This window comes from Phyllostomus discolor, chromosome 1, assembly GCF_004126475.2.
Source record: "Phyllostomus discolor isolate MPI-MPIP mPhyDis1 chromosome 1, mPhyDis1.pri.v3, whole genome shotgun sequence".
In the NCBI taxonomy this organism is placed as follows: domain Eukaryota; kingdom Metazoa; phylum Chordata; class Mammalia; order Chiroptera; family Phyllostomidae; genus Phyllostomus; species Phyllostomus discolor.
The window spans coordinates 160,471,613-160,485,177 of NC_040903.2; the positions used below are offsets into that span (position 1 = coordinate 160,471,613).

General features: G+C 35.9%; 1 protein-coding gene across 1 annotated transcript; it reads left to right on the forward strand.

The window, feature by feature from the left end:
* Positions 1–418: 418 nt before the first annotated feature.
* CTXN2 (cortexin 2) lies at positions 419–9,287 on the forward strand. The gene is made up of 2 exons (XM_028507837.2): positions 419–1,208; positions 8,617–9,287. Exon 2 carries the CDS (start codon positions 8,674–8,676, stop codon positions 8,917–8,919), a length of 246 nt encoding a protein of 81 aa, XP_028363638.1. The 5' UTR covers positions 419–1,208; positions 8,617–8,673; the 3' UTR covers positions 8,920–9,287.
* Positions 9,288–13,565: the final 4,278 nt, after the last annotated feature.

The window sequence follows — 13,565 nt, forward strand, 5'->3', positions numbered from 1 at the left end:
ATTTATACACACATTAGATTTCAAGAGGCACTGCTTTAGCACCTAGTACCTCCCCCCCAAAAAAGGATGTTAGTAAGCTTTAAAAATGTCAATAAGACCATGGCTATGACTGGAAGAAGATACTTCTATTTTTTCTTTGGTGGGCAGTTAATTCACCCATATTATAGGGTGTTTACTAGTTTTAAATGAATAAGAATAACGTTTTTGTTTCTAGTAATATCATGTATGAATTCCAAGTTACACATTGCCCATTTCTGAAAGACCATTAAGTTTTCTAAATTACCAAATACTCTAAATAAGTATTATTAAACTATAACATGATTTTACAGTTTTATTTTTATACGAACGATGACCCAATTCTGTATTTACATTTCCCAAATTTATGACAATTTAATAATTCATAAGGTCAATAATTAAGTTTTTAGGAAATCTACAGGTGTTTGCAACTTGTAGGTTCTGGCTATTGTATCCAAATAAGAATAGAAGTGGAACCTTTTAACTGAGTTTGGAGAACAAGACCCCTAAGTAAGAATGAGGTAAGAGGTTTTTGCTCTTTTCATTTTGTTTTGCTTTCAATGTGGTTTAAGCTTGGGTTCTATGTATTTAACACTGTTTAGAAAACATGCCTCACAACTGCATATAGGCTTTATCGGAGCGTCCCTTGCCTGGTGTCATCCAGCTCCTGTGTTGGAGCTAGGTATTACTGCGCAATGTTTCAGCACTATGGACAGCGCCTAGGCACCAACTTCTACGAAAGGGAGGGGATCCGGTTGGGTTTGCGTAGAGGAGAAAAGGTGGAGCAGGGGAAAATAACCAAAATGCCGCATGCAGTCCCCAGTTAAACCTTTCACTGTGTCTTTTCTGTATCGGAGAAGAAAGACATAAGAATTTAGAACCATCACAAACACGCGCGAGCGCGCAAATATTTACACATTGCTACATCGAAGTAATCTATGCACATTTTCCTGCAAATACACTCGCGCGCGCACACGTACTTCGCGGGCGCCCACGTCCTCTTCCTCTCACCGACAGATACAGACATTTACACACGTAGGCCAGGAAAGCGCTAACCACGGTCCTGTGACTCCACGCAGGTTCCCAAGACACGCCTTTTACATTATTACTGAACCGATCAGCGAACACAGACAAACCTGCCAGCACTTAAGTCTACTCACTGGATTTCATCTCCATGGCAACAAGCATGGAAGGTGAGACAACCCTGCCTAAGAAGTAACTTTCTCCCCCTACCCTGCGCATTAACTGAAGGGTTCCAGGGCAGGTCCAGATGAGAAGCATGTCTTCATTCTCTTGTATTTCTGAAGCTAGGTAGAGAAAGGAGGTGGGGGAATGGGGGGAAGGAGCCTGCAGGTCTGGTAAGTTCAAATTCTAAAGGAGAAAGAGCACAAATGTTTCTGTTGCTGCTGCTGCTGCTGCCAAAAAAGCAAAACAAAACAAAGAGAATGTGTGTGTGTGTGGTTTGCTGATGCTTCTCTCATGTTTTGGAGGAGGTTTCTATGCTTCTTCAGTTTAATATGTCCAAAGAGTACTGCAGACAAACAAGGCAGAATGATAATGATAGTCTAGGTTTCTCTAGTGAGACATTTTGAGAATTTACAGAAAAGGTTTTCAGTGCTTTGAGAGGAATGAATATCAGAGTCCTTGAGGAGTCATCCAAAGATTCTCTTAAGAAGGAAATTCTCTTAAGGTTGAAATCCAAATGGTTGGGGGATGAATTTTGGCAGACCCCAAGGTTTTGCATCCCTGGAAGGCCTGAAATTTATGCATTTCATCATGATGAAGACATCTGGGTTTGTAATTTAGGGTTTTCTTTTGATTCCAACACATTCCATTCCTCACGATTAACTAGCTCTGTGCAGATGTGACCTCAATAATATTTCTTTCCCCTCTATTTTTAATGGGATTTAATAACCTTGATATATGGTGTGGAAGTATGTGTGTTGGGGGAGAGGATTCATTATTCTTAAGCTTGGGTTTTCTTATATATCTCATTTCATGAAATTATAAATGTGCACATTATTACCATTAGAGATTATTGTATCTAATCACCAATATCAAAATACTTTCCATCCAGAACATCATATTATACTGTAATAGTTGTTATTTCCAATTTACTGTTTGGAATATTATTAATAGAAGAATAAATGGGAAAAAACCTGTTGATTAAAATAAAATACAGGAGGTTCCTTATCTTTAATGGGCAATATTTTCAATATTGGTTCTCAAATTGTACATTGCTGCATACAAATTAAATAGCTATGTTTCTGAAAAATGAAATTTTATATCTCCATCAGTAAACTTATATCATAGAAAAACAAACACCACACATAACATTCATGTTTATAAAGGGTTATATATCAGGTATAAAAAATACTGCTATCTTTGCTTGACTACCCAAATGGTATGATTTGTAAGACTTAAAATGGAAAGATTTTATTTATTGGTTAATAACTACAGTGAGATTTGGGCCTTGTGGTATCTATAGGTATAAGCTTGGCTCAATCCTATGACTTGTCAGGACTTAGAGATCCCAGATTTTGACAACTGCCATGTAGGAAATGGTGTGTCTTTTAACTCAAGTATTTATTTCTAGAAGTATATAAATAATTATTTCAGTGAATATGGCTTAGGGCAATATTTTTTTGCAGTAATACTATAAAAATGTACTTAAATACTTTCATCATAATAAATATAGATCCTGATATTTAAACTGTACAGTGTTGATAATTTTACCCATTTTTGTTGTACAGTATTTTAAAAATAACTTTTACCCCACAATTTTACATTCTACTCTTTTTTGAAAATTGTATTTTTAACTATTTTTTTCACAAATGTTTATTTGTGAGAAAAAACATTTGTTTTTGTAACTTCATGGTCTAGATTTCTCTCATTTACTATTTCTCAGTAAACAGGACGTTAAGATGATGGCTCCCCTCTGAGGTATGCATTAAAGGGTCTGTTGTGCAGGAAGAACCTGCTGATTTTTTTTTTTTTTTGCTTTCCCACCTATCCAGGGATTAGAGAAACTGAAATGTACCATTTATCCATACTTGTAGAATAATTTTGAATACTTATTAATTATGAAGAAATCAGTGTTGTAACTGAAGACTTCCATTTATTGTTAACAGTATCTTATTATTGACATTGCTTTTATATCATATTATCCTCTTCACCAATATAAAGATACAAAGCTCAGCACACTTAGCAGTATATTCTCAAACACTTTAGACTCTGTATTGAAATGAGACAAGTTGTTCACCTCACAGAGCAAGAAAATGGAGAGTTTGGGAAAATGTTTAGGAAATTTAGGCCTGAAAATACTGGTATTTCAATTTCTATGTATATGGCTTAAATTACCAAAAGCACGTATTTGCTGAAGATATTGTTAGGCAATTGCTTAACTTTTTACCTTTCTTCTTGTATAGAAACAGCCAACAGAAATGGCCAGACTTTCTTCAACCTTGAATACTACCCTTTCAGTTATTCTCCTTGACCTATATTTTGTTTTTATTTTCAGTAGAAGGTAGAATTTTAAGATTACTATAAAAGTCTAAGGCCTTTCTTTTAAGATACTAACAAAATGTCTGTTCTTTTTTACCCCAAATTTTTTGTTAAAAATTGAAATTTCATAGTTCTTTTGAAACCCAAGTGAATTTACTCAGCTCTACTTTTAAAAACTGAATATATAGTCATGTTCTTATTATTGAAAGTTCTTAGTCTAATGATCTCAACTTCTGCACTTTTAACTTTTGTGCAAATAAAACTTCTTTTCTGTCAAGTTTCCTTTACCGCCTGACTCCATGTTCTCTTTATTCTTTTAAACCCTCTTCATTTGATCGTCTTTCCTGGACTTTCAACTGAAATTTTTAAATGATACAAACATCCTGAATGGCAATGCCGTATTTTTCAGTGTTTAGTTCCAATTACCACTGATGAACTTGACACTGTTTACCCACCCCTTTTAGACACTCTAGCCTCCTTTGTTCCAGGTGAGCTTCCTCCTATGGCTTTACTCATAGTAGGATCACTCCTCATACAACTCCACAAGCAGATCCTGTTTTCTTCTTTCAAAAGAAACATTCATTGAGGCTCATTCCTTGGCTTCTTTCATCTTCAATCCTTTCTAGCACATGCACATAGAACCTTGATGGAATTACAACAAATTGCCTTTGGATCAATTCGTAACAAGTAGATCTGACTTCCTATAGTATCACACTTCAAATATTTGGATGCAACTATCATCTTCCTTGATCTTTCCTTTCCTAGTCAAAACTCAGCAGTTCTTTCCATCTCTTAAATTTTAATCTGCAAAACTTTGATGCTTGTATGTATTGGATACTCCATCTGGGATGCATTCTTCTACACAAAATTTATTTGACAATAATGCCCTTGAGATATTCTCCCCACCAGCAATTTTATGCTGGACAAAATGATGTAGATTAATTTATTGCCCATTAAAGTGTCCGCTATGATCCACTAATTCACTAAGTCCAGCGCAGAACTCTTCATTTCCTTTATAAGTAAGTTTATACTTTGCTCATTTTTCCTTTATTTTGGTTAATGAAAACACTGTTTTTGCACTTGTCCAGTCTCCACAGAGTGGAGTCACCTTTGATGTCTCTGCCTTCATGGCCCACTATGTTCGTTGCCACATCCTAGCCTTCATATCTTTGTAAATATCTTTCAAACCCCTACCATCTTCTACACATTCAGTTCATAGTCCAGGCCCTCATTGCTTCTCACCTGGACCATTTCTTTCCATGATGCTTCCTTCCTGAAATCTATGTCTACTTCAGTCTCATCATCTGACCACTTGGCCTGTAGGCAAAGAAATTTCAAACTCAGCCTGAAAGTCAAGATATTTCACATTTTGGCTTATACAAACCTATCCTAATACCTAATGGTTTTTTTCCATTACTCTCCTTTGCTTGGGCCAAATTGTTCACTGTCCTCTAAACAAATTCAGAACTTTTCTGTTTCCATATTTATTGCCATGCTCTTTCCTTCTACACATACCTAAATCTTCTGTGTTTCAATACTCAGTTCAAATACAGTCCCTTACAAGAAAAACTTTCCTGATCCCTAAATGTGTGAAGTTTCTATTCAGTACCTCTAAATTTGATCGTCCTCTTTGAATCTCTTTTTTCATCAAATTTTTTAAGATAATATCAGCTCTGTATCATTATTATGGAGATTACATAAAATAGCATGTAAAGGAATGCTTGATACCCAGTCTATGTTAAATACAGGTTTATTTCCTTTGTAGAAGCCTATACTGTTTCATTCTTGTTTGTGCATAGGTTCCCTCTCTTACAAGTTGAGTAATCTCTTTGAATAGAGAGGGCCACATCTACTAGAACATATTAGTAGCAACTTAGTAAATATTTTTACATGGTATCTTCAGAATTTTTTAAAAAATCAAATAAAAGTTTTCTTGTTCTTTTTACTTTGCTAAATGTATTTTAAGGTTCTGAATGTTTAACACCTAGGTATTTTAAAACCAGAACTTTATTCATCAAATATTATATTTTCAATATATTTAACTCAATTCAATTAAAGTATTTACTGAGTATTTACAATATGTCAAGAACTGTGGCCACCACTTAAGTAGTTATTTTTCCATAAAAATGATAAGTAACTCAATTTACAGACTGTCTAAGACTCTAAGAACAAAGCATTATCTGATATATGTTAGACAAATTGTAATAAAAAATATAAGAGTGTTTGTATCTCTAACTAGAAAGATACCTTGTTTTTTAATTACTATTCACATTCAATATTATTAATATTTTACATTAGTTTCAGGTGTATAGCATAATGGTTAGACAATCATATACTTCATAAAGTGTTTCCCCTGGTATTTCCATTACCACCTGGTACCATAAATAGTTTTGTTACAATATTATTGACTATATTTCCTATGCTGTACTTTACATCTTCATGACTACTTTGTAACTACCTATTTGTAGGAAGATGCCTTGTTCTAATTTACTAGTGACAAATTAGTTGTGTTTTATTGTGATAGCTGGAAAATGCATTTTTTATTTGTTTGTTTGTTTTGGTCATTTAGTAGATTTGAATGGAGAAAAAGAGTCCAGTGGATTAATCACTGGCTAGGAGCCAACTTAACAAGACTTAACTCTTGTAATGATCAGCTGTCATCCTGTGTCTGTCTGCTTTATGACTTTTAAAAACCAAATAAATTTAGCGAAAGCATAATTATACTCAACTTAGGCTGTTTCTATATGATGGCAAAATTAACTAGCTGAAAAATGTACAGATCTTTGAAACTGCTAGGTGTTTTAACTTTTGTGATACAAATTATTCCAAGTTGGTGTCCTCAGAAACCAGATTCTGAGGCAGAGTTTAGCATGCAGGATGTTTATTAAGTAATGCCCTTGGGCTCAACCCTGTGGAAAAGTGTGAATTAGGCAGGAGTGGGCAGAAGTTGACCTGTGATTGGAACTAACAACAGCTTCGGTGTATCCCATGTGAAACTCTAGAACTAGAATTGTCCTTCAGAATCGTGCCCCTTTGTGACAAGATAGCCGGGTCTTTTTATTCTAATGGCAACTGGCCATTGCAAATGGTCTTCCCTAGGAAGTGCCCTGACCTTGGTGAGGCAGCTCTCTGCTACTGAGGCCACCTGTGAACAGGGCTAACGGTTGAACACCAGCTGCTGGCAGCACTCCCAGCTGCTGGGCAGTAAGTCACTCAGTGGAGGGAGTCTGCTGGACACACCACAGTGTTCCCCAGTAAACCGAGTTTACTGCCTCCTCTTACCCACATGTCCCCTGATATACTCTAATGGTATAGCCTAGAAAGGTCATGATTTTAATGAAAAAACAATTCAAACAAGTTACTTGGCTGAATCATTCAGGTATACAACAAATGTTGGGTCCAGCATCTCCAAGTAGAAAACATCCTGCTTTTCCGTTTCTCCACCATTAAACAAAACAAAACAACAACAAAAAACAGAGCATGTGTAGATCTCAACAAAATATGTTCAAGTGACAAAGGCAATAAAATTAGAGATTAAGATGGAAAAAAAGTTCTAGTTAAGTCCCAAGTTCATTAGATATTCAGTGCCATCTCCTATACCTTCTATATGATAAATTGTACAAGAACTCAATCTTCAGAAAAACCATTCAGAGCCACTCTAAGTAATTCTAATTTTTTAAAAGTATACTCACTATACCATACTTATTAGGATATAAAATGATTTGATGGAAAGAAATTCAGCAGGTGGATTAAAACAATATTTTTCCTTTTATTGAACAAAAATGTCAAATAACCAGCACACTCCAGAATGTATTGTAATCCAAACCATTACAAAACAAAATGTTGTTTGATATTAACTGGTATATTAGTTAGTAAGTAATTTTAAAAACTACAAGGCTTGTTTTTATCAATTACTTCCCTTCTCCACTCCTTACCATTCATAAAAAAACCCTGAAGAGCCAGTCATTTTAATAAACATAGTTCTTAAAAATTATCAGAAGAAGCAGCAACCAAACCCTAAAACAAAACTTCAAAATGACAACAAACAAAAATGAAAATACTAACAATCTATTGTCCTCAGTTATTTGATGACAAGATATTTGGTGACAGTCCTCTCAAGAAGGGTACCTGTGAGTTAGTAACCATTGATTTAATTAACTGATTCAAATTGGAATCAATGTAATTAACATTAAGACATCAAATGGGAAAAAATTTTGGCTTCAATTTGAAACCCACTTTCCCAACACTTTTGCTGTAATTTTAGAACCCAACTATAGTAGGAACTTAGGGATAGGAAAGTTCCCTTTCGAAGAGGACTGAGGACCTTGCCTTGAAGCTGCATTTTTATAGTAAACATGTGTTTAATTTGGACTTTATGTTTATTTAGGGTGTTCTGAAAACTAATGGAGATGGGGGAGACATGGATGCTTAATGGTCCACGGCTACTGTTGTGTGTTACTTGCAAGCTGCTAAGTTGGGCACTGCACTTATAAACAAATTTTTAAAAATACAATTTCTCTCTTTAATAAATTGAGATTTAGTGTATGGAATAGTAGTAGAAAAATACATGGATATAAGTCTAAAGGCTAAGGAGTAAAAAAGAGAGAAGACATGAAAAAGATAAGAATCTGTACCCAGACAAAGGGGCAATGAAGATAGACCTTGAAATCTGGACTTTAAAGAATTTGACCAGCTGACATCCTGTAATTATTTATTTATAGTAGTATCTACACATGCCAAATTAGATGATAATTCATCTAATTTGAAAAAAAAAGCAATAGCTTAATTACCTCACAAAGCTTTTGATTAAAAGCTTTTAGGATTAATTTTTTGAATATTTACCTTCATACTTGACTTTATATTTAGCATATATAGGTACAGTTTTATGTTTCCACAAAGGCATTTACTACAATAGGAGTAACTTCTCCAATGCTCATGATTTGATCATAATTCAGTCTTGATTCATATCTAATGGTGTCTGCAAACATTTTTTGCGAGTTAAGTCAAAAAAGTTTAAAAACTGCCAGATTTTATAAAATAATTACCTGCTCAATAACACACACAGATAAAACTAACTGATTCCAATTTTATATCTAGGCCAAGAGGTGACTCCAGCTGGAATTCTGAAGAGCTGCAACGATGTGACAGTGAATAATGAGTAGTACCTACTGTGGCAACTCTTCAGCTAAGATGAGTGTCAACGAAGTATCAGCTTTCTCATTGACTTTGGAGCAAAAAACTGGCTTTGCTTTTGTTGGGATTTTATGTATTTTCTTGGGACTTCTTATTATCAGATGCTTCAAAATCCTGTTAGACCCATATAGTAGCATGCCTTCCTCTACATGGGAAGATGAAGTGGAAGAATTTGACAAAGGGACATTTGAATATGCACTCGCATGACAGTTGCAGCTTTACGGCTCTTAGTGCTGTGCCACTGGGACACGTGATGGGTACAGTTGTGATTACCTCGAAAGTGCTGGAGACAGGCTCATGTCATTCACTACATTCAATAAACATGTGTCGTTAACTTATCCACTATGCTGTTTAAGTCATAGACCACTGCTGGGTTTCCTAACTTTCCCCATCTGCCAGTATTGTGGTTTCCAATGAACAGAGTAGAAGGATTATTCCAGCCATATATACCATCTTTATTCTTATCTCAAACATCTGCCTTAAATCTCTGCTCCCTTTTTGTGCTTATAAATTGTGCCAGGGCCTTCCTGCTTCTGACCCTCTGCAATGCCAACACACTCTCTCTGCATTCCCAATCCCAGCCCACTTAGCATTAGAAAATCAGGTCTCTTAAGCATAAGGGACCCTCATTGCAAAGGATAAATCAAATATGATTTTCCTAATAATAGCCATTGGTCTAAAATGTTCACGGGTGAAAAAAATTTTCACAAAACTAACACACAATCCTACAAATAGACACAGGTCCTAAAGATTTCCAAATCTTACAGTGCCCTGACCGTTCTAATTATTCTTCTAGAATATCTTGCAATAAACCACCCCATAGCTTGAGATTCAAACTAGATCTGCTTCATACTGATGCTTCCTCCACCTCCCCCTTTCTAAATTAAATTTATTGGGGTGACATTTGTGAATAAAATTATATAGGTTTCAAGTGTACAATTCTATGATATATAATCTGTATATTGCATTGTATCTCCACCACCCAAAAGCAAATTTCCTTGACATCGCACACACTTGACGCCTCTACTCTTCACTACCCTCTTTTCCTCCTGGTAACTACTGTACTGTTGTCTGTGTCTATGAGTGTTTTGAGGTCTTTTAGTTTGTCTTGTTTGTCTATTTGTTGCTTTCAGTTTTATATCCCACATATGAGGGAAATCATATGGTGCTTTACTTTATCTGTCTGACTTATTTCTCTTAGCATGAAATGGTATATGCGTGTGTGTGTGTGTGTGTGTGTGTGTAAATGAGCCACAAGAAAAGATGAAATACTGCCACTTGTGACAACATAGATGAGCCTTGAGAATGCCCTTCTCTCCTTTTATAAACAGCACGGAATGGAGTTTCCAGTGTGATCTGGTGGGAACAGCACTGTTCCAGAAACAGGAAGTCCAGTCTCTGCCCTGCTGCCATGACAGCTACGTGAACATGGTCAAGCCAACTAATCTCTGTGGACTTTAGTGAGGAAGCTAACTAGAGGGTTCTAACAACCCTTTGAATCCTAGAGTCCTGTGAACTGTACGAACATGCCTGGAAACCCAGAGATCTGAGATGAATGAGGACTTAAGATGTGATGAAAACTTTTTTTAGTTTAGGAGCCTAAACTCAGAGATAGGAATTTTCATGTTGGCCCAGCTAAGAACAAGCTTTATGATCCATAAGTTTACTTACAGGAGACTTATTTTCCACATCTGCAAAACAAGGATAAAGAAACCTATCCTATATGTCTTGAAAGGATGCTGAGGGGACTAAGTGACATAAAAAATGTGAAAGGAATTTGAAAACCATAAAGCCCTATTCAAACATAACTTACTGTCATTATTATCCTTATCGATAATAGTTACAGTTCTTAAAATTTAAAAAGCACTGATTTAGTATAAATTATTAAACCTCTTCAGTTTTCAATCTATTTGATAAGTAAAAAGATAGAATTATATAATTCCAAATTCTTTAAAGCTATAAAATTCTGACTCTCTGTAATCATTGAATGGAGGACTAACAGGAGATAAACAAATACAAAAATATTTGTGTCACTTGAGAACACAGAACTGCTAAACATACCTAAAAGGAATGAGTAATATTTACTGAGAGTGAACACTAAATTAGGTGCTTTTTATTAATTATGTGATATGATACTCTTATCAATCTTTTGAGTTCAGTACTACTGTTTCCATTTTATTATCTCAGTTTCACAGATGAGAAATGGAAGTTGAGAGAGACTGATTTCCCAAGGTCACCAAGCTAGGGAGTGGCTGCTTTAGAAATTGAACTTGGGTAATCTAGTGTCAGAGTCCTTGTCTGTGAACATCCTGCTGTACTCCAACATTGTCCTCATAATTCTACATATCTTATAAATATGGTCACTGCTCAGGGCTACGGCACCACAAAACCAGCTGCCTTAGTGAGATTCCCAGACACTTTCTATCTCCTAGTAGATTTAGAACACATCCTGGTTGGTCATGGATCTTCTGGACTAAACCCATACCTCAACAAGGTTTTTTGAACCCCAGTAGGTACAGGAGTATCAGCCTGGGACATCTTGTAATCAAAAAGTTATTTGGTCCAAGAACACCTCATTGAGCCATGTCAGCTGGACACACTGAAAGTTGTATTTACCAGGACACTTGGCATCTTCTTCGGGACCCAGGCTTTTAAAGTACTCACCAGGATATATGTCTAAGTACCAGATGCTCCATTTGTCTGCCAGGAAAGACAGCTACTAAGTCCCTTTATTTTGGTGACTAGAACACAAGGCTAGATCTTTATTTCAGAAAAAAAAAATACCCAAACCAAGGGAAAAGGAAATTTTACAAAGTATGAACATTATTTCAGAAAGTTCAACATTGACAAGCTTTTTCAGATATCATCAATTTCACCATAATATTATTTCAATCCCTCTAGAGAGAAATTACTTTAACCAAAAGTGCCTTCAGCAATGGGATATATTCATGGCCTGTTGTGCACCTGAGACATCTTGTGCAGAGAGAAGAAGAGAGGTCAGCCTCTATAGTTTCACAGCAAGGAACAATATGGAAGATTTTAAAGGCTGGCTCTAGTATGGACACAACATAGAGACTTTTTGAAATGTTAACCTTTCTAGAGATAGATGTACAATGTCATAGCCAGATCATCCCCCAGCTGTCCTTTCCCAAGAGCCCTGTCAAGGTGGACAGGAAGAGAGAGAGAGGAGCACACTGCCAAACAGGTTTCCTTTGGTTCTTTACCCACCAGTCTGAAATACCTAACTTGGGTTTACCTCTCAAGGTTGGATTTATGGCTGGCTTCACTCATATCCCCCAAACCATCTCCCCAGCTCCAGTATGTCCAAATCCCTTTAACAGAGAACAAAGGCTTTTATTTCACAGTTAGAGATAAAAGTCTTAGAATTTCAATGTCTGCTTGATGTAAGACCAAAACTAAAACTAATTCACACTACCCTGTAGTCAAGCAGTCAGCAAGAAAAAAAAATTGACCACTGTCACAGGCATTCACAGTCTGATGTAGAGTAAAAAACTTTATGAAATAAATAGGTGGATCATATGGTGATTCTATTTTTTATTAAAGTATATAGTTGCATACAATATTATATGTTTCAGGTATACAACATAGTGGTTCTATATTTATATACCTTACAATGTGATCACCACAATATGCCTAGTAACTGTCTGTGACCAGATAAAGTTATTACATTCCCCAGCTGTATACATTATTTTGTAACTGGAAGTTTATATCTCATATTTCCCTTCACTTTTTTCAACCATACCCCCATGCCTCTCCTCTGGCAACCATGAGTTCATCCACCTCTTGGTATATACCCCAAAGAATTTAAAACAGGGTACCCAAGTGATATTTGGACACCCATATTCCTAGCAGCATTACTCACAATAGCTAAAATGTGGAAGCAATCAAAGTGCCCATCAATGAATAATAATTGTAGTCTATACATACAATGAAGTATTATTCAGTTTTGAAAAAGAATTCTTCAATATGCTACAACATGAATGAACCTAAGGACATTATGCAAAGTGAAATAAGCCATTTATGAAAAGAAAAATACTGTATGATTCCACTTATATGATGTTCTTAAAGTAGTAAAAATCATAAATACAGACTGGGAAATGGGAAAGGAAGAATAAGAAGTTATTGTTTAATTGGTATAGAGATTTTTTTAAACAACATATAGAGTTATAGGGATAGATGGTGGTGATGATTGCACAACAACGTGAATGTGTTTGATATCACTGAGCTGTACACTTAAAAATGGTTAGGCAATAAATTTTATAAGTACATTTTACCATAGTGAAAATGCAAAAGCAAAACACTATCCTTGGGGGACGGGGATAGTCCATGCTAAAAACATAAAAAGAAAGAGAGAAATAGGTAGACTCCTGAAAGAGGGCAGGTGTTGGGGGAACAGTTAAAGGGAGAGAGACTAGAGATGGCAGAAGTAACTGCAAGCTCATGTCCAGGGCCAGTGAATAGGACTTGTTTGGGGTTTCAGCCTCATCTCAGCTGATTTAAATAACCATCCCCACCTAGCTGAATCTGAAATGTGACTAATTCCTATGCCTGACTACCTTCTATATGGCAAGTCAGAATCCTTTGTAGAACAGATAAATGCCTTGTCCCAGTGGCCTTTAGGAGCAGAAGTTATAGGTGCATTTTTATAAATCTCTCTCTCCATATGTATATGTATATATAGTCCATCCAGAGGAAGTCCAGGCATTGTTAATATAACGAGAATGTTTGCACAACATTGATGTAACCTGGCAGCCAAGGAGAGTGGGCTGGAATGCACATGCATGAACAATGACGACTTCACTATACTAGTCAGTGGGGCAGCAGATGCCATT